Below are 22,735 nucleotides of genomic sequence, written 5' to 3'. Positions count from 1 at the left end.
AGGGAGAAAAAAATACTAGATAGTTAGAGAGGACACTGAAAGCAAAGCAATGGTTTCCTTTTGGGACAGCCACACCAACCTGAAGAGGCTGCAGGGAACAGAAGGTGAAGTGTTGTTAGCAGAGAGCACTCTGACTCCCAGAATCCTTTTCGGCTCCTGTTTTGCCAGAAGTCTTAGTGCTCTGCAAAGGGGTGAAGGCTGGCTTCCCTGGGGTGGGGTGAGAGGTTCCCTATGGCAGGGACCATCAAGGCTGGAGACCAAATGCCTTACGGCCAGATACCTAGAGGCCCGCAGCATCAACGGGGATCAGAGGGGCAGTCGGCAAGGAGAGGGAGACTGCTGGGGGACACAGTGAACAGCAGAGGCCAGCAGAATGCTAGGCACAGAGTGCGTATTCAATCCAGCAAGTGTACACCCAACAACTGGGGGGCTGCCTTATGGTGGAAAGCAGCCAAAGGACCAACAAGGTCCCAGGTCACCAGGTCACACTACAGACCCACTCACACACCATCTCAGAAGTGAGTATGGAAGAAGGGACTTCTGAGCGTTTGTCCAAAAGCAACTCAGCTATCCAAAGAAAAACTTTTAACTGCAAGAAATTAGTAGTTTTTATAATGAATCAGACCTTCCCCTGCACCCACTGCTATTTAGCCAGCTTGAGGGCATTGGGGGGGGAAGGTTCACTGAAAAGATTAGATTGATTATAGGATATAAAGAAGATGTAGATGCTTTGAACATCTAAGAATAGCATGAGTGAATCTGTATTGAGGCAATGCCTATAACACTTGAGCTTCTTCCAAAGCACAAAAGACTCTTAAAAACTGAGAACAAAGTGAGGGTTGATGGGGGGGTGGGAGGGAGGGGAGGGTGGGTGATGGGTATTGAAGAGGGCATCTTTTGGGATGAGCACTGGGTGTTGTATGGAAACCAATTTGGCAATAAATTTCATATATTAAAACAAACAAACAAACAAACAAACAAACAAAAACACTTGAGCTTCTTGAGACCTGGGACAGTTTTTTCATCATCTTTATATCCCCAGAGCATAATAGAATACTTAAGAGGTGTTTAGAGTTCCATATCTGAGAAATGCATGAATAAATAAACTTACTGATAATAAAACTACTAAAGGTCATTTGTGCTGTCTTGTCACATAACTCACCTTTAGAAATTAATCCTTTCATTCCTTAACTTATGTATTCAAGTATTTCATACATTTTGGCATCTATGTGTACATGATCTTGTGCAGGAAACAAAGATGAATTGCCTCTGAATTTATTCAAACATCAGAAATGTATTCAGTGCTTATCGTGTACCAGGTCCTCAGGTCCCACCTTCAAGATCGTTATAGACATGTGGCGGTGGGGGTGAGGAGAGGGGCGGGGGGAGAAATATGTAAAAAAACACAACTATCATAAAAAGTAGAAAATGGCAGTTACCATAAGAAAAGGGAAGCTGAAGAAACAAAGAGCGTGAAGACAGGATCCAATGTGTGTTTTCCTTTCCTGCAAGCAGGGCTGTTAGAGACTACAGTGGAAGCGAGGGAGACAGGTGCTCTCTTGTTTCCCAATGCCTTTGTCTGTGGCATCTGAAGGGCCAGCCCATGGAGCCCAAGTCAATGAAGTATAATATGAAAGCTCTCTTCTGTAGAAGGCAGTTCTACAAAACACATTTTTTAAAAATTTTTTAATGTTTATTTATTTTTGAGAGAGAGAGAGAGAGAGAGAGAGAGAGAGAGACAAAGAGACAGAGCATGAGTGGGAAGGGGCAGAGAGAGAGGGAGACACAGAATGCAAGGCAGGCTGCAGGCTCTGAGCTGTCAGCCCACAGCCCAATGCAGGGCTTGAACTCACGAACCGCTAGATCTTGACCTGAGCTGAAGTCAGACGCTTAACCGACTGAGCCACCCAGGAGCCCCTACAGAACACATTTAAAGACAGGTTTGGGGATGGGCATAGTCATGGAACTAAGGAGAGACTGAAGATAGTCCCTCTGGTGATGGGCAAAGGTCTATATTCTCTCTCAGGATAAAAGGCTGACAGGAAACCTGCAGTGCTCAATCAAATATTCAGATTTGAAGTGGTGCATATTTATTTCTACAATCATGAGAATAAAAAGTCCAGATCTAAAAAACCTGAAAGACATTCAGAATATTGTATTCCCTTTAAGGCAAGAACTTTGTCTGCTTTTAAAGCTTTGCTTTTAAACGCACTTTAAAATATCTCCTGAATAGTCATAAACTGCCACAGTCTTGCACCAGGGACAGGTAAAAACAGCAAGGGGAAAGAAGGAAATACAGTCTTAAAAGCTGAGCTCATAATCGTAAACTCAAGCCCATGAAACTGTTTCTAATGTGCATAGGCGTGCTTTGTCTCTGGGCTCATCCACAGGGCGGAAATTCAAGTTGGCTACAAATAAGAAGTTTAGTGACTTTGTCTCATGTATCATAACTTCTGGACTATGGGACCCCAGCTATGTGACTCCTGGGGATGAGCGGTATCACTCTCCTGTCTCCACTAAACAAGGCATACTTTCTTCATCGCACTGCCACGTCATATCCTAACTGTTAACGCAGCTGCCCACTGCCCCACAGCAGGGCTGGAGTCTGGTCTGTAGTTGCACCCCGAACCTCTAGCCACAGCACAGGCATTTTTTAATCAATAAACACGTTGGTAGGGCAAGTCTATTCACACGACTTAAATTTTAGACATAACAAGGTACACACTACCCAGCCTTTCTTTGTGTCTGATACAACTTACCTTAAGTCTGATACACAAAGAGAAGACCCACAAAGGCCTGAGAGTGATGTAAAGCGATGAGACAAACTGCTACGTGTGGATGCGGTAGCATGTTGTGTATGTTACACATGTGTTGTGCATGTGCTGTAGCATGATGTGTGTGTTACGTGTCCATGCTGCATGCGTATGCCCTGTAGAATTAGTCTCAGGGTTGGACGTTGCGCTGTGCACGGGGGAGGCTGGCTTGCATTCTGTATCATCCTGTCCTACTGTGCCTGAATCAGAGGAGTGGAACAGAAAGCAGACAACCAGGGCTAGAGGTATTTCTTTCTCGTGCTTTGCTCCCGATGTCAACTGCTTGAAGAATGGAAAGGGCACCGTGTGAAGGAGGGGATGTGTTAGAGGATAGACCCTTCAGCATGGCTACCAGCAAGAGTACCGTAAGTCGTTTCCAATGTGAGTTAATTTTAGTTACCAAATACCACATTTGAAGAGACCAGCTTTCTTCTTCTTTCACAGAAGCACTAGTTTCATCTGTTTGCATTTTAGTACTACGTGGCTGAAAAAAGATGAATAATCTTTAGGCGAGAAGTTGTAAAGCTGGTATTTCTACTGGAATGGTTCATATAGCACCGTTATAAAAATAGCATAGCTTTTAGAATTTATCCAAATGTCATTGCTAATCTTTCTCAAAGTCACAAGTACAATCTATTCATTCTCCACAAGTCAAGAGATGCAAACCCACAAATTTGTCTTTAGAATACAATCCTTATAAATCTCTTTCTTTTATAATAAAGGGAACAGCTGGATTTCTTCACCTCAGTGTCTCTCTTCCATCATCTTTTTCCTTAATATGTTACTTCTTTTGCCATTGTTAACTTTCTTTAGCTTCCGACTATAAAGGCAAAGTTAAAAGTTTTTTTTTTTTCCAAGAGACGTTCAACATTATTAGCCCCTAGGGAATTATAAATGAAAACCGTGAAGTATCACCATGTACTTTTTGGAATGGCTAAAATGAAAAATAATGATTACACCGAGTGCTCATGAGGGTGCGAAGATGGAGACCGACCGATCTCTCCTACATTGTGGGAGGGGATGTAAAACGGGACAACCACACTGCAAAGTTGTTTGCCGGTTTCTAAAACCAAACAGGCACTTTCCATATGATCCAGCAATTGCACTTTTGGGCATTTATCCCAGGGAAATGAAACCTTGTGTTAACACAAAAACTTGCAAGTGAATGTTCATAGCACCTTTCTTTGTAAAAGCTCCAAATTGAAACAACCCAAATGGCTTTCAACAGGTGAATGGTTAAACAAACCCTGGTATATCTGGACCATGGAATACTACTCAGCAATAAAAAGGAATAATATATTGATACATGCAACAATCTGGATGCACTTAAAGACATTATGCTTAGTTGAAAAGGAAAACAGTCTCAAAAGGTTAAATAGTGCCTAAGTCCATTTTACATAGCACCCTCCTGCCGACAAAATCATATAGATGGAGAACAGATTAACGGTTGCCTGATGACCAGGATGGCAGTGGTGGGTTGGGTAAAACTTCACAGGGATAGCACAAGGGAGTTCCTTTGTGGTAATTGGGCAGTTCTGTATTCTGTTTGTGGTAGTGTTTACACAAACTTACATGTGGGACCAAATTGCACAGAACTACACACACACACACACACACACACACACACACACACATACACACATGAAGGAAAAGAGGTTGAAAACTGAACAAGGTCTGTAGTCTAGTTAACCGTATTGTACCAATATCAATATCCTGGTTTTGACATTATACTAAAGTCATATACCATGTCACCGTTAGGGAAAGCTGTGTGAATGGTGCAAAGAACTCTGTACTTTTGCAATTCCCTGTGAGTCTATAATCATTTCAAAAAAATATTTTTCCAGGGTGCCTGGGTGGCTCAGTCGGTTGAGCATCTGACTTTCAGTTCAGGTCATGATCTCGCAGTTTGTGAGTTTGAGCCCCCATCAGGGTCTGTGCTGACAGCTCAGAGCCTGGAGTCTGCTTTGGATTCTGTGTCTCCCCTTCTCTCTGCCCATGCTCATGCTCTGTCTCTCAATAATAAATAAATGTTAAAAAAAATTGAAAAATGTATATTTTTCCTCTCAATTTTCATGTATCAGTTGTTTGTGACATTTAACCCTACGTTTGGTGAATGTACTGAAAGGGCAGGAGGAGAAAGCAAAGAGAGGCTCTTCATGTCTTTTTGCTTTATGTTTCTGTTTTTAAGAGAATCAGGAAACGAAAGTATTTGGTGCTCTGCCAACTATTAATGAAGGCTGTCTTGCTAAAACAGAAGTGCTTTGAAAAAAGGCTACTGGGTCACATCCTATCATTTCTTTCCTCAGAAACTCTCATGGCTCTCTGTTACCTATAAAATGAAGTCACACTCTTTATCCTGCCATTGAAGACCTCTCATAACATGGCCTCAACTTAGAGTTTCAGCTCTACATTCCTTTCATCCTCTATTCTATTGATGAGAATCCATTGCTTCAATCTGTTTTCTACACCAGAGCCCAAGTTTTCTTAAAAACTCACATTTGGATTCCCCTGGCACTTGGCCTAAAGAATCAAACCCTTGACCTGGACATCACGACTCATAGTCTGGCCCCTGCCTCCTTTTCCAGGCCATCTTGTACCACTCTTCATTCTCTGCGTCCAGCCACATGACCTTGTCCACAACTTCATCCTTGCCACAGCCCTTCCCACACAGGGCGTTGAGCACATTGTCTTCTTTGCTTGGACCTCTTTCCACTCCTCTTGTAGATCTCAGCCTCACTATCAATTCTTTAGGAAAATTTTCCCCAACTCCCCAGTTGAGGTCAGGTTGTTTTGACAACCGTTCTAATAGAACACTTTCCTTGAGAACATTTATCCCTCGTTATAACTATACATCCATTCCCTTGATTATTTGACCAAAGCCTGCCTTCCCCATCTGAGTGGAAGCTCCATGAGAATACAGAGGGTGTCTGTTTTTGCTCACAACTTTGTTCACCACTTAATACGATGTCTTGAACGTAGAAGTATTCAGTTATTATTTTTTAAGTGACTAGATGAATCAAACTGGAACAGCTGCTCTCCAATCATATTCATTGGGTTTCCTTCCCCCAAACTCTGTCATGCTCTTCACTCCAGGTACAAAGCTATACCCACATTTTATCCTGTCTACACTTTATCCAATTTTATAGACCACAGGAATGGATACTTCCTTGCCTTTGGAAATAAACATCATCTCTGCCTCCTTTGGAAACTGTAGCACTTAGGCATCTGTTCTCTTGCCATACTTGGTGTTTTTGTATAAAACCTTTATATATATTTATAAATATTATTATATTATAAATATAAATATTTATATTTATATAAGGTTTTTATACATAAAACCTTATATAAAGGTTTTATAAGCTTATTATAAGCTGAATTAATTTATGGCAAACTCCAAAAGAAAACGGGAGGTGGCTAATTTAAGCTGAAAGAAAGTTTCAAAACAATATATGTAGGGGCGCCTGGGTGGCGCAGTCGGTTAAGCGTCCGACTTCAGCCAGGTCACGATCTCACGGTCCGTGAGTTCGAGCCCCGCGTCGGGCTCTGGGCTGATGGCTCGGAGCCTGGAGCCTGTTTCCGATTCTGTGTCTCCCTCTCTCTCTGCCCCCTCCCCCGTTCATGCTCTGTCTCTCTCTGTCCCAAAAATAAATAAAAACGTTGAAAAAAAAATTAAAAAAAAAAACAATATATGTATACACAGAAAAATCAAACAAATCTAACATTTTCTCATGCTTGGTGTAATTTTCAAGAATGAAGATCCCACGAGTCATGCTCTGAACCCATCACCAAAGGTAGCAGGAGACAATACTATATATACAATAACATTCAGAAAAGTGGAGAGCTACTCAATGATTGTATATGCCTATGTTTCCTTATCCAATGGAAGAGAAAACAATTGTCCACAATAGTGATGTTCTTTCTGGGTTCTACATACAAACCCATCCAGTAATAAATGTGTGTGAATTCTGTGAGCGGCTGACAAAAATAAAAATTATAGAATCAAGGGAAAATTATTGATCTTTGTTAGTTCTACCAAGTAAATTAACTTACTAAACAGCAGTACAGACATGGTTCCCAGAACAAATGCCTCCTTCTGTTCTGAGCATTTATTTTTATTTAATAAGTTTATTTGTTGTAGGTGGCAAAAATAATTCTAGAATTGTTAGCTTCAACTTGCTTTTTTCTTTCTGCTATCTGTTGCTAACTAAATTACAATGAAGACCAACTGATATTTCAGTAGAATTATTATTTTTCTTTCTCTCTACAGAGTTAAGATAAACTCTTTCATAGAATGGAGCATTGAATAGGTGTTAAACAACTAATTTGAGAGAGGTGGCAGGATGGATTTGGATGGCGGTGTATGATATGGGTTGAACTAAACACCTGAAGACCAGGGGACCTGTTGTTAAGAATAAATTGTCACTGTTCACAAACAAAATGAAAATTTTGAAGGGGGAGCTTGGGTGGCTTAATTGGTTGAACATTCGACTCTTAATTTCATCTCAGGACATGATCTCATGGTTCATGAGTTTGAGCCCTGCATCAGGCTGTGTGCTGAAAGCTGGGAGCCTGCTTGGGGGTCTCTCTCCTCCCCTCTCTCTGCCCCTACCCAGCTTGTGCACACACACACACACACACACACTCTCTCTCTCTCTCTCAAAATAAATAAACTTTAAAAATTTTTTGGAAAAAGCCCCATAAGAAACCAGCAATTGGTTGTGACTTTTCAATGCTTGAAAGAAAAAAAAAAGAAACCAAAAAGTCAACTGTATTTTCAAAGGGTGAATTCTCCTCATACTCCCCTAGGCTCATTTCTAGTTTTTGATTCTAGGCTAATGGGTACAGTTCTGCCACAAAGCTAACATTTGTCTCTTCGTTGTCCCACCACATCTGTATGGACATTCTGGAGGTCTCTACATTTAGGTAGAGAACTGCTGGGAATCTCTATGCCCCCAAATACTAGAAATAAGTGCAGGTGAATTAACTTCTCTGAACATTTATTGAGTACCTGGCATGTGCTGGGTTTTCTACCAGGTACCAGAAAGTCAAAGGTGAGCAAGAAATCACTCTTGCGGTGAAAAAAAACCTCACAGTTTGGTGGAGTAGGTAGGAATCATTCTTAGGTAAGGCATCATTCTTAGGTAATAAACACCATTCTTAGGTAAGACAGACTACAGACAGAGCTAGAAGACAAAGTGCCATGGGAGCACAAAAGAGAGATGTCAGTTGTCGCTGTGGGGTTTGTTGAGGTGAGTAAGAGTTAAGCTGGGCGCAGAGGCTCTACAGCTGATTTCCAGCATCTGTCCACCTCTCCTCTCCCACAGTGGGATTGCTCCCACCCTGACTCCAGGAGTGAGTGCTGATTGATGAGCCAGTGATCCTCAAGCAGACATGATACCTCTCTGCCAGAGGGCAGGGACACTTTTGGTTGTTATAACAACTGAAAAAGATGCTGTTGGCATTTAGTGGTCAAGGGATAAGAATACTAAATGACCAATAAAGTAGGAAAGGGACCCAAATCATGAAAAATTGTCCCCCTAAAATGCCAGTGGTACTCCTATTGAAAAACATGAGTCTAAACCAATCAGAAAAATCTCATCCTGTATCATGTTGGGGAGTCCAAGTTTAAGCCAATTAGGTCCCAGCATCTCCCTGTTATCATTGCGGTCCAATCAGAGCTCTGGACTTTTCTTCAAGGGGTCTAGACAAGCATCCTTTCTGTCTGTCAATGGGCGTGTGGGAAGAAGCCTGTAGCCCCATCTAAACCCATTCTAGATAGCTTCCCATTCAGTCCATATAATCTCAGTTTGTTTAGGGGGTTGGTTTGCTTGCTTGTTTCTTCACTTTGTTATTGTTGTTTCTAAGCAAATTATTAGAATGGCATGAATGTTGTTGTGGCATCAAGTCTAAGTAAACTGTTACATGAATAATGTTTTGTTTTCATCCCGGAGCTTTGGAATGACTACAGAATTCATAATATTGCCGTAAAAGGAGAAATGATGGTGAAACAAAAATAGGCAAACTTATTATTTATGGTGTAATGAAGAATGTAAGTGGTGCCTGGTGCAAATTGTGAAAACCCAAGTTAAACTTGCAATTGTGTGTATGCATGTGCATAAAAGAAAAAGAGAGGGAGGGAGGGAGGAAGGACACAGTGATTATCTTCATGAATAACGCTATTTAGGCATTTATGTCTTACTCTTTTACAAGAAATTCCGTCCCTTCAGGTTGCAAAACCTCCTCATTAAAGAAAGCTAAAAGAAAAAATTATCAAGCCCTGTGATTACTTAATCAAAGTCCATGAACATGTTCTAAATAGCTTAAAATAGCTCTTTTTATGCTTATTAATAACTCTCCTACTGACATAAGATTAGTTGCTCCTATTCATAGCTAGAAAATATTTTCCTACGTTGTCAATCTTTATGGTCTATTAAGAACAAAGAGGAAAAAGATATCCAATTACATTTGAATTGAGAAAAACTAACAAAACATAGAAATAAAGCTCAAGTTATTTTTTATACACCCAATTTTCCTCTTGTAACACTTCTAGAGGAGTATTCAGATTCCCAGGTGACTCAGCTGAAAGGAAACTACATCCGGAAACAGAGGCAGCTGCGAAGAACAGAAGAGTCTCCAGTACCTGGATGCTGGTCAGAGTCGTGTACTGGTAGGCCTTGACCACCAGGTAATTTGCTTCCAGGTCGATGAGTCCCAGGATCATATACTTCCACCACCTTCGCCGTAAAATTGCCAGGAGGTTTTCTTCTCCTGTGTTATGAAGGTAAGAAGAAAGGGGTTAGGTTCTGAACACACGTTCTAAAGGTTCTAAACTGCCTATTTAGAAGGATTCTAAAATATTACCGTGTGATGTATTTTTTACTGTTCCTTATCAAAAGTTTAATTAGACAAATGAGTTGTGTCCAAGACCGATGTGTTTTTATTGTACATTTTGGCCTTTCGGATTGGTTTCTATGCCAGAGGAAGCCTGGGCAGGATTTTAGATCACCATGCAAAGCATTTTCTCATGAGCGTTTCAAGGAAAACACATTACATCATGTAAAAATAAAAGGAAAGGTGTGCCAGAAAGGCTGCATACACACACAGAGTCCAAATCATTCCAAACTTCAGTATTGTGGTAAAATAGAAAGGAATGAAATGCGGGCAGCTCAATGACAACGGCCTATGCTTGGCAGCTGATCTGCAGTTAGATTCCAAGACTTCATCCTGAGCGCTTGCTCAGCTTTGAACGTTACGTGCTCTGAACATTATATTCTGGTGGGGTGTGGGTGATGGGAAACAAAGGAAGTGGGGGTCATTCTCAGATGGAAAAGAGCCATAGGATCATGGTCTGAATATTGCCCCAAACCCTCACCATCTTGCCTCTTAAGACTACAGCATCAGAACAGATTTGGAATCCCTTAGTTTTTCATCTGTATTTTTACATATTTCAGGCCTGAGAGAAGCCTTATTTTTCAAGAGGAAATCATGATTGTTAATAATAATAGCTCTTTGGAGCCAACCTGTGAGGTCTTCCTAGAGGATGGTGAATATGTAGAAACCCTGAGTGAATGGTGACTGTATTCATTATGTATTGCTGCACAACCATTATCCTAAAACATTGATGCTTAAAAAAAGAAGCATTTATTATCTCATAGTTTTGTGGGTCAAGAATCTGGACACAGCTTAACTGAGTGCCTCTGTTTCAAGATGTCTCAGTTGCAGCCAAGTTGTCAGCCATGGATGTAGTCATATCTGAAGCGCTGACTGGAGAGGGATATGCTTTTTTTTTTTTTTTTTAATTTTTTTAATGTTTATTTATTTTTGAGAGAGACAGACAGAGTGAAAGTGGGGGTGGCAGAGAGAGAGAGAGAGAGAGAGAGAGAGAGAGAGAATCAGAAGCAGGCTCCAGGCTCTGAGCTACAAGCACAGACCCTGACACAGGGCTCAAACTCAGACTGTGAGATCATGACCTGAGCTGAAGTCGGATGCTTAACCGACTGAGCCACCCAGGTGCCCCGAGAGGGATCTGCTTCTAAGCTCAGTGAGAATGGCTGTTGGCAGGCCTCTGTCCTCTCTACAATGCGGGTGGGGGGGGGGGGCCGGAGGGGGGGGCCCGTGCGCGGGGGGGGACCTGCAGTCTTTCTTATAGCCTATTACCATAAATGACACTTCTGCCCTATTTGATTCTTTAGAAGAGGGTAAGTTCAAGCCATATTCAAGGGAAAGAATTTTGTAAGGATGTGAATACCAGAACTTTGAACTCCTAATTTCTACCATTGGTCTTATTCCAGTCACCACAATAGGAGGTGAAGACCTTTTCAACGTTATGAAGACTCGTAAAACAAAGCTTTCCAGCTACATGGATAATGTCAGGGTGTGGGTCGTGTCTGGTTGGCAACAAGGAAGGAGAGGTCCCTGGACCTTTGGTAAGCTAACCCAGTTTTCAAGCCTTATTTTGGATGCTACACTTCTCATATCCTTTGCTCCAAACACACTAAAAATCTCTCTCAGTGAATTGCTAATTCCTGTTCATCCTGCAAAGTTTAGTTATTCTCTCCCATTTTGTCTGATACCACTGCCCCCTGGGTAATGTGTACCCAGCTCTGAATAGTCTTTTCACATGATTGCAATTACTTAGAAATTGTCTCTTCACTAAACTAGGAATTTGGGGATGGTAAGACATCACTGTCTTACTCATACATGTATCCACAGCACTTAGCATACTGACATATACTAAGGATTAGCTAAGTGTTTTGGAATGAACAAATAATTGAACTGAAAAAAGTGTGAAGTGCTATCTCTCTGAATATGTCAAGAGCCAGCTCTAGAATATGAGTCACATTTCTTAGTGTTTTGCACTTAGATTCATAGCTGGTAGATGTGATCCCCAAGGTTATTTCCTCCCAGCCAGCTCATTTTGGCAATGCCCTCGCACAGCATTTCTGCCTTTCTTACTTGCCTACACATTTGATAAATCAACACACCTCTCAATTTATTTTGTAAATTAGTGATTCGCAACTTCACTGAATATTCCCATCTTCTTGAGAGATTTTTAAAAATTTCAATGTCTGGGACCAGTCCCCCCAAATTCTGATGTAATTATCTTTGGGTGGGGCCAGAGCATTGAGCTGAGGATCAAATCTAAGACTTTCAAATGGTTGGTGTCCAATGGCGATGCTCAGGATGACCTCAGCTAGGAATTCCAAAGAGGTATAACCACAGACGATTGAAGACTCTTCATACCAAAGAAACATCTGAACATCTGGCCTAAAGTATGCTTTCCCTTGTCTTGTCTCTGGGCTTTCCCTTGTGCTGATTCCTCTGTTTGGACTATTCTTCCTCAGTCTCCAAATGAAGGATCAGCATAGACACCACCTTCAGGAAGCCTTCCTTGATCTCTTAACTCAATCTTCCTAGGACTGGGTTTCCCTGTGATGAGCTTCTTTAATATCTTTTGTTTATCCCACATATAATACTTATCTCACTGTAATGACCTGTTTTCTTGACTCTATTACCCATTAGATTATTAACAATTTGGAGAGCATGGCATTGCCTTGGTCATCACTTTATCTCTAGGATCCGACAGTATATGGTGAGTGGTCAATAAATAATACAGAATGTATAAATAAATTTCATGTTTAATAATCTTAGCAATGCTAAAGAGCATCGAAATTGAGGTACTTAAAATATATCTACTATAAACATTCATGTTCCAGACAATGAAAATTGTTTTTTAGTTAGAATGTAGACAATATCTGACACAATTAATTTGGTGACCATTTTACACATAATATACTATACATAGGACATCAAAAGATTGATGGCATATTTAACTGCAAAGCTGCAATTCTATAGTCACAGGTCATTGTCCCAGTTAATTTACACAATGAACAGAGAATTGCCAAACTCGGAGCATACCAGCCACATCTCAATGATGTAAGACTGAAAATCTGGGTCATGGTGCTGTTTGTTCTACCAATCAATAACATATTCAAAGTGTAATTCATTACATAGATTCAAAGGAATGATTAGTTGCCTTGCTGTTCCGCTGAAGAAGTCTGCAAAGCAAAACACTCTAAATAAATGTTCCATATTGTTTCATTTGAAGCACCAGAAAACGTACAACACTTTTGCAGAGCAGAATTATCCAGGAAGGCAAGAGAGCACTTTTGCATTTTGGCTGAGCAAAAATTCCAGCCCTTGAAAGGACTGCTTAGGGATTTGTCTACATGGCTCTCATTAACACTGATGTACAATAGGTGATTAAAATTCTTTCTAGAATAATGAAAATGCATTCTTTACAGCCTTTGTGCCAAACCGCAACCTAAATCTCATAAAATAGGGCCATCCATAAGAAAGAGAAGCACAAGTGGTGGTATGTTAATGTTTTGAAATTTTTCTTCTTCTTCTTTTTTTTTTTTTAATTAACTAGAAACAGTAATAAAATCCATGGGTGGAAACTTTAGAATTATAGTCTGGCATTTAAATGCATTCTGTTAATTATTATTTTTATTATCAATATGTTCAAATATAAATAAAAATATTAGAGGACAATATAATAAGGTAACCTCCAACCTGATTTTGCTACATTTGTTTCAGAAATTTGGGGATTCTTTTTGAGGAAGAAAATGCTACAGATAAAACTGAAGCTCCTTTTTTGCTCTTGCCAAATTCCCTTCCTTTCCCTCCTTCTTTAAATCATTGCCTTGATATTATTGTGAATCCTTCATGTTTATGTTTTTGTTACACCTTTTCTAGGTATGTTTGTATCCAAAATACTTCATAGTTTAAAGTTTTTAAACTTTATATGAAAGTTTATTGTATATACTGTACATGTAACATTCTTCTAGGGTTTTTAAAGATTTAACATTGTTTTACAAATGTATCCCTATTGTTTCATGTAGAGCTAATTTATTTTAAACACTGTATATTATCATATTTTATGAATCTGTCACAGTTTATCTAGTCTCCCACCAATAACCCATCTAGGTTGTTTCCATTTTTTCTCTATTAGGAACAGTGCAACAAAGAAAGTTACTCTAATTTTTTTTTTTTTTTATAATTTTTTTTTCAATGTTTATTTATTTTTGGGACAGAGAGAGACAGAGCATGAACGGGGAAGGGGCAGAGAGAGAGGGAGACACAGAATCGGAAACAGGCTCCAGGCTCCGAGCCATCAGCCCAGAGCCCGACGCGGGGCTCGAACTCACAGACCGCGAGATCGTGACCTGGCTGAAGTCGGACGCTTAACCGACTGCGCCACCCAGGCGCCCCAAAAGTTACTCTAATTTTAAGTAACAGCACTCCAGCAACAATAACTACTTCAATAATTAAGAACAGGGAAAGAAATTACTGGCAATCTTGATCATGTCATTCATATTGAATTTTACTAAGCACCAACAGCATGGTCAATCAAAAGTGTTTTTGAGTTTTTGTAACAAATAACTTCTAGCATACTTACTATGTACCAGGCAGCATCCACATGCCTTACAAATAACTAATTTACCTAATCCTCATAATAACCCCATAGAGTAGAGATGGCTATTAACTTTACGTGCAGATGACAAGATCAAGGCCTGGAGGAGTTAAATAACTTGCCCCAAGGGACACACAGATAAGCCAGGATCTGGACTCATGACAATCAGGCACTGGGCTTCAAACTCATTAGCACTGTACAAATTTTGCCTCACTGATTTGTAACGGTGGCGTTGTCCTCAGGAGTCACACATTTCTCATTAAAGACTCTTTCATGACCTACCTGTCCCGACTCACTGCTGGGTGCCCCACTGTTAACTCCAGGAGGTGCCCATCACACTGAAGCCCGTGTGCATGGTGCCCCCTGGAGTTGCCAGTACCCATGATGCAGCTGTGTGTCTACCCCTGAAGCGGCTTGGGGATGAGGATGTGTCCCAATCACCATCAAGTCAGTATCAAGGATATGGTGTCTCCTTGCCTGATGTAAAGTCCATGACAGACTTGCCCTTCTAAAATATAAAATAAGGTCTAAAATAAGTTCTGTAGCTTAGAGAAGTTTAATGACGAATTACTGTTTTATGCTGTGCTACTTGCTGAAGCCTCAGGCATAAAAACACTGGTCACACACGGGTGGGGCCAGGGTGGTGGTGGTTATTAATACATGCTGAATGAAGGAAGGGAAAACTTTTGTACAAGAACCGAAACATGGTTAACATTCATGGCAGTGCCTGGAAAACAGATCTCTGATTCATAATATTCATAGTATTCTTCTTCACCCCCAGTGGTAGTCTGAGTAAAGAGTAACAGCACTGTAAGACAGTACCAGAGGGAACAAGACAGCTGCATTATTCTTGGGACATTTTCATTAAGGGCTCTCACGGGTGGTGTGGTCTTTCATGGTGTTCTTATGCAAGAACAGGACCCAGCATGCTTTGCCGAGAGTCTACAGCAAACGCAAAGCCCCTACACAGGGGGCGAGGCCCTTACTTGAACCGGCACCTCCTTGGCTCACAATCTGAAGCCATAACATCATTTTTATCGGGATTCCCAAGGGAAGTGTTTACGTATGAATCGGTGAACCTGAAAAATTTTAAATGACTGATGACGGAGGTTTTAATTACTCACCATTAAAAGCTGAAATTTATTAGAATGGAAAGCTTGAGACAATTTTCTTTAGTCAGAAAAGTGAACCAAATAAATGCACTTAGGAGGAAATAAAAATATAAGTTGTTCACAAAAAGGATTGCAACCAATTATACCTTATAACATGAACCTGAGTATAGGGATGAAATACAAAAAAAAAAATAATAATGAAGATTAAATTTTGTTTTGTATTCTTTCACTCATGTTTACTATTAGAAACAGTGCGATTAGGACGAGAATAAAGACAGAGTTGCGTCTTGGTCGTATCGGGTTGCATCTCAGACCTGGGGTTGAGCACAGACTGCCTTCTGCTATGTGGTCCTAAGTAATTTGGTAAATGGCTCTGAACCTTGATCCCTCTACTGCGAAAGGTAGTATGAGTAATGTATGTAAGCTAATGTCTAATATAAGGTATGTGCACAGAACATAATAGCAATGGGTAGGGTTCTGAAAGCCTTGTATCCTTCCAGCCACCCACTGCATCTAGCTCACCATGTGTGGTAGAGCTGCCTAGAGGAAGCCCAGGAACATGAATCCTCACAATTATCACTTCGGGCCTCAGCCACCTACCCCTCTCTGTCCCTTACCCTAGGTCACATCGCAGCCAGCATACAACATTTGTCCAAACTAGAGGCAAGCTGAGGCCTTGTCTTTGATGCCTCTCCCCCGGACCAGCCAGTGTTTTGATCCTTTGCATAGCACCACTTACCCTGAGAGTGGAGGCTGTGTGAACGTACAAGTTTTCTGCCATCTTGTGCCAGGCCCTTCTCTTGTTTACACATCCTCAGCTAAGCCCCACATAGTGATTTAGACAAGTTAGTCAGTGTAAGATCTTGTTATTAAGGCGAGAGCGCTGAATAGCACCTTAAAAATCTGCTCAGTCATCTGGCTGTTTTTCAGAAATGCCTAGTAAAACTTTGAAGAAAATACCTAAAAGCAGCTAAAGATGAATCATAATCCCATCAGGTTGTGGTAGCCGTTACCGTAAGTTGAATGGGAGAGAATAAAGATACATGTGTAGAAATGATCGCACACAGGATAGGTTTCTCAACGGTAAGTTTATTTTATTTCTTTCAAAGTTACATTTCTGGCATTGATAATTAAAATACAATACTCTAGCTCTAATTATGAACTCTATTACTTCTTCTGAGATAAAAGCGTTTACACATTGTAATATGAAAATAAAAGTCTCAACTTTTCAACATGTGTATTTCAGTGTATGTTACCATTTCTTACATGAACCAAATCACTCAAATCTTAGAAAACTTCCCTTTATGAATTGTTTAAGCTGTCATCTTTTATGAAGCTAAGATATATAATTTTATGGGGCACATTTATCCAAAGTATCCAAACTTCCTGTTATCTTGATGTGTCTTAGAAAATACAATTACTAACATTTTCTTCTTCGTACCAATATAAAAATTGGTATGAATTGATTGCCTAGCTTTTATCATCCAGATAGTTAAAACACATAGGAAGATAAATAAATAAAGAACTTTTCAGAGGTACCTGGATGGCTCAGTTCGTTGTTGAGCATCCAACTCTTGATTTCGGCTCAGGTCACGATCTCACAGTTCCGGTGTTTGAGCCCCATGTCGGGCTCTGTGCTGACAGTGTGGAGCCTGCTTAGGATTCTCTCTCTACCTCTCTCTCTGCCTTCCCTCCCTCCCCCGCAAGAAAGAAATAAAGAAATAAAGGAAGAGAAAGAAAGAAAGAAAGAAAGACCCTAAAAGAAAGAACTTTTCAGGGGGCACCTGGGTAGCCCAGTCAGTTAAGCATCTGACTCTTGATTTCAGCTCAGGTCACGGTCTTATGGTTCATGAGATCGAGCCCGTGTCAGCCTCCCTACTGACAGTGTGGAGCCTGCTCAAGATTCTGTCTCTCCCTCTCTCTCTGCCCCTCCCCAACTCACATGTGTGTGCTCACTCTCTTTCTCTCTCTCATGCTCTCTTTCTCAAAATAAGTAAATAAATTTAAAAAAAAAAGAACTTTTCAAGATATCTAAAAACCCACATACAGGGGCACCCAGGTGGCTTAGTCGGTTGAGTGTCTGACTTCAGCTCAGGTCATGATCTCATGGCTTGTGGGTTTGAACCCCACATCAGGCTTTGCACTGACAGTGCAGAGCCTACCTCAGATCCTCTGTCTCTCTGCCCCTCCCCCACTCATGCTCACTCTCTCTCAAAAATAAATAAACATTACAAAATTAAAAAAAAATTTTAAAACCTATAAAACAAATTGCATACCAACTATTAAACTCTGTTGACCGATACCTGTGTGCTATGGGTTGCTCTACCTCTTAATGAAAACAGTGCATTAGACCTAAACAACTCCCACAGACAAATCCCACCCAGAATTTCTTTAAAACATGTATGCTGTTCAGCATGCATTTTATGTTCTTGGAAAAGAGCATCTTATGAAAGAATAAACCTCCATGAATGACTAAACACTGTCACTGTGAATAACTGAAAGAAGAATCTGAAAATCTGATAAATGTTAAGTTGCTGCATGGTCAAACACAACCACCATCTTTGTCCCATGTTTCTAGTTGTAATAGACACATTTATTCATATATATCATCTAACAATGAAAATTTAACCCATAAAAACCAAGCACATCTTTCTCCCCCAAACTCCTGTCCAGTTTATGCCTTTTCTTGAGCAGCCACTCCTTGGCGGGGGAAGGATGCATTTTAACTTTGTTGTATCTTTAACGGTTGTCTATATGTGCAGGTTCTTGCCCTGAAAAGTCTCAGCAAGAGTTCCTCCCTTTTGATTTAGGTAGTGAGTCTGTGAGGCTGGGCTGTTCCCTTAGGGTTGCTTGGCTGTTCAGCTCCAGGAGGCAGATTTATCAGAGAAGTCATCAAGAATGGTGCCCTTTGAAGTCATGTATATGGCGGCCATGCCTTCCCCTTGGTGGGGCAACATAAAGAGGGCACTGGAGTCATTCAGCAGTGGGCTTCAAGCCAGGCTCTTCCAGGCACTGGGCATATGATGTTTTTTTGCAACTTTGCCTCTGTAGCCTCCATTTTCCTCATCTACACATTGGACGTACACACTGGACCTGCTTTCTTGAATATTTATTAGAACTAAATGAGATATTTGAAAAATGCTTGACATGCTGCCTGGCAAGTAGCTTTTGTTATTACTATCTCGATTGTTATCATAGCTGGTCTTTCTGCATGCCCTACTTCCTACATAATGTAGTTGTATAGTAAAGAATTGAACCTTGCTCCAAAAGTGGTTTTGGGATTTGAAAAATCTGGGATTTGAACTCGGCTAACAATATGATTCAGGCTAGGGGCTGGCCATGCCAGAAAGACCAACAATGTGATTTGTGGGGCGGAATTTGGTTGCCCCCAGACTCTGGAGACTGAGATCAGCCACATGGGCAATCAGTCATGCCTACATAATGGAGCCCCAATAAAAACCCTGGACACAGAGGTTCTAGTGAGTTTCCCTGATTAGCAATATTTTGTCCATGCTGTCACACACTGGAGCTGGGAAAGTAACACATCCTACTCCATAGGGAGAGGATAATGGAAGCTCTTGACTTGGTACTTCTGGATTCTGCTCTATGTGCTTCTTCCCTTGGTTGATTTTAATCTGTACCCTTTGCTTGCAGTAACTGTAATCATGACTCTAATAGCTTTCATTGAGTTCTGTGAGTCCTAGCAAATTACTGAACCCAGGCATGGTTTTGGGGAATACTTCCTGCCCTATGAACTTGCAGTTGGTGTCAGCAGAGAGGGTAGTCCTATGTGGACTCTAAACTTTCTCACTTGGCTTAAACTCTCACAGTTGATGTGGGGTAATGGTAGTGTTGGGGCTATGGCCCTAAATCTTTGCAGTCCTCAAATACAACTAAATTTGTTCCTCTCTTGCTCAAGAACTCGAGTACACTTTAGGTGAATCCCAGAATAACCAGACTCAGAATCCTCCAGGTCTGAATTCAAATTAAAACAAACAACTAGTCTCCTTTCCAGATGATGCTAAACAATGTATGTGATTATTTGTTATCTTTAAAAGGAGTGTAGGAATTTTGTGCTTTATATCTAAATTTTCTGTCATTATAAAGATATCGCTTACAATGGGAAATACTGCTCACTAGCTTAAAATGGTTAATGATAGGTTGGCTGTGTGTGGGGGCAAATGCTTTGATTTGAAATTATTCAAAGCAATCATAATAAAACTATGTGCTAATATAAATCTTTCTATTTTCCTGGGGGGAGCCTGCTGAGAGGAAAATGTATTTGTCCTTTTTAATGACAAGACTATTGTCCTTTTCTTCATCCCATTTTGTGAAAAGTGACCCTACTTGCCTTTTGGAGGCTTCCTGTAATTGGCCCTGATGCCTCTTGACATTAGCAGATGAATCTGTCAGTTTTATGAATTTTGTTTTGAACAAAGAGCTGTGTAGCAGCTAATGACACATGATGTAAGGGGAAGAGGCCAACGTGGGCTCGCCTCTGGACTCTTGCTACTTGCTGAGCATATTCAAAAGACAACGTGACAGAAGGTGCCAGCCTGAACTCTTGAGGGCTGACCTTGAGCTCTGACATGAGAACATCTGTCATGATGGACAGATAGGTTAGACCCAACATGGGAAATTAGCAAGAGAAGTGTCCACAGGCCAGAAACGCTGGTAAAGCAGAAATCTGGTCAGCCTCCTCTCCCCTGTCCACCCTCCCACCTCCAGCCCAAATGCCAAGCACAGATCTACCAAGGCCATTTCTGTTACCTGACATCTATTTTTCACTGAACACCATTTGTCAGGCACTGACACCATATATTCATTCTCTCATTTACTTGCCACCCTATACTCTAGGTTAAAAGCATGAAGTCAAAAAGACCTGTGTTAAGGTACTGACTCTGCTCCTGAACTGGCTGTGTCACCTTGAGAAAGTTTACTCATTCATAAAATGAGTCAGACACTACTTATTTGAAAATATGCTATAGGGATTAAACGAGAAAATATATGTAAAGTGTCTGGCTTCCAAGAAATACTTAGTAAATGATAGCTTTGTTATTAATAGCCTTATGAAGAAAGCATTTTTCAGAGCATGAAATTGAATTTAGAGTTAGGTAATTTGTCTAAGGTCTGTCTTGACTTTTTATTGGAAAGTATTCACTATTCTAAGAATGATGCTTTTTGTTTATATGGCACATTTCATAAAATAAACCAGAAATATTTTTATTTATATGATCTTTCTGAAATTAGTTTCAGTAGAAACAAGGAAGTATTTTCTAAACAATGCAATATATATATGATTTATATTTATATTTATATTTATATTTATATTTATATTTATATTTATGTAGTCCCATCTTAAAATATTAAAGAATATATTTTGGAGTTAAAAAGTTTCCACTATACTAACCTAATGGCAAAGAACACTATGGTGCCCAGATAATCATCTTAAAATACCATTTTCCACCAAAAGAAATAATGGTTTTTGGAGAAGTGGTTAATTGAAGATTTGGGTCGGGAAATGTAATACAAGTCAAGCCTGGGACATCTTGTCATACAGAAGAGCAAGACAGAAATCAAACATTACTAGGGCTGTGTCAAAAGGACACAGAGGCCAACTTGAAGGGTCTTTCATATGAAACTAACAACTGAAATGGATTGAAATGTATCAGATATGTTTAGATCCGTAAGTTCACAATAAATATGAAAGCAAGAGCAACAACAATTACCACCAAACACATTGAAAAAAAAATCCTAATTGGTCACCATTAGAAGATATTAATAAACCAATTCATTTTGAAAATTGGTAAACAAAGGGAAAAAATCAAGTTTTTGTCCCCTGGGATTCTTATATGAACTATACCACTAGGTAACTAAATAGTAGATGAGGGAGAGATTGGTCTTTATGGTAATATTCTAACCAATAAATTTAAAAAAATGAGAGAATTAGACTATCATATTTTGTACCCCATGATGAATTAATGGGTATTGGCCTTGGAGGTCAAGCTACTAACATTACAAAGGAAGAGACAATGAAGCATTATGTTTTATGTGCTTCCTGGTGGAAGAACCAAACACTACTTACACACACACACACACACACACACACACAGAACCTAAATCTGATCAAGTCTCTGGACTTAGCTACTAATTTAGAAAATTCAGAGGTCAGAGAAGTATGTTAAAAGTCACTAGAAAGATTCAATCAGCAAAATCCAGACTGTGAGATCTGCTATAGTCCAGCTACTCAGTTTGGTCTGTTGAATGGCAGCAGGAGTGATTAAGGGTCTTTCAGAAATGCAGACTCTCAGAACTTCCCCCCACCTACGGACTCAGAATCTGCATTTGAGTGCCAGCCAGTTTGTATACCCTACAGCTGGAGAAGCAGTGACTGTAGAAGACACATGCAGTTTCTTCAATAAATAAACTGTAGTAAAAACAAAAGAAGGAAATCTATAGGTTAAAAGAACCTAAGAAAAACATCAGCCACGTGCAATGTGCAGACTTTATTTGCATCCGGACTCAGACAAACTGTAAAAAACATATATCTATGAGACAATTGGAAATTTGAACACTGACAGGATAGAATTAGAATTATTGTTAATTTTATTTTATTTTATTTTATTTTATTTTATTAATATTTTTATTTATTTTTCAGACAGAGAGAGACAGAGCATGAGCAGGGGAGGGGCAGAGAGAGAGGGAGACACAGCATCCGAAGCAGGCTCCAGGCTCTGAGCTGTCAGCACAGAGCCTGATGCGGGGCTCAAACTCACAGACTGTGAGATCATGACCTGAGCTGAAGTCGGACACTTAACTGATTGAGCCACCCAGGTGCCCCATAAATTATTAATTTTAAATGTGATCAATGTTTACTTTTAAGCTCTTATCTTTTAGAAATACACACTGAAAAAGCTGCAGATGAATTGATACAATGTCTGAGATTTGATTTAAAATAACACCAGGGAAAGTGGTGAGGATAAGGATAAGGATTTGAAATTTATTGAAGCTGATATATTGGCACATGGGGGTTCATTATATTATTCTGTCTACTTTTGTGTATGTTTGAAAGTGTTCAGAATAAGAAAGTTACAAAAATAAGAGGTTCGGTTGTGAACAGGAAGTTTAGCTAATGGAGTAGCCTTGGCCAGAACATGTGAATATCAAGTTATCTGTGCCTCTGTGGGCTTCTTTAAGTATTTTACTGCTGTAATCACATTCCTCTGTCAGGTGTCCTTGGCTTGTAGGTGATATTATCCTCTTTAGCAGCCAGAGAATGCAGAAGTTTGAATTCTATTACTTCCGTGTCCTCCTTTCAGTCTTGGAGGTCGGGG

The 22,735-nt window shown here is 40.2% G+C and overlaps 1 protein-coding gene across 1 annotated transcript in view; it reads right to left on the bottom strand.

The window, feature by feature from the left end:
• SLC35F1 (solute carrier family 35 member F1) overlaps positions 1 to 22,735 on the bottom strand; it is a 412,962-nt gene that overhangs the window by 69,223 nt on the left and 321,004 nt on the right. The window contains exon 3 of the mRNA XM_040474484.1: positions 9,454 to 9,581. Within this exon, the coding sequence (XP_040330418.1) occupies positions 9,454 to 9,581 (128 nt within the window). The remainder of the gene's footprint in view (positions 1 to 9,453; positions 9,582 to 22,735) is intronic.

Source organism: Herpailurus yagouaroundi, unplaced genomic scaffold (genome assembly GCF_014898765.1).
Source record: "Herpailurus yagouaroundi ecotype Mexico unplaced genomic scaffold, PumYag 139, whole genome shotgun sequence".
NCBI classification, from domain to species: Eukaryota; Metazoa; Chordata; class Mammalia; order Carnivora; family Felidae; genus Herpailurus; species Herpailurus yagouaroundi.
Note: the sequence above shows the minus strand (reverse complement) of the source record. Positions and strands in the feature narration are given on the sequence as shown.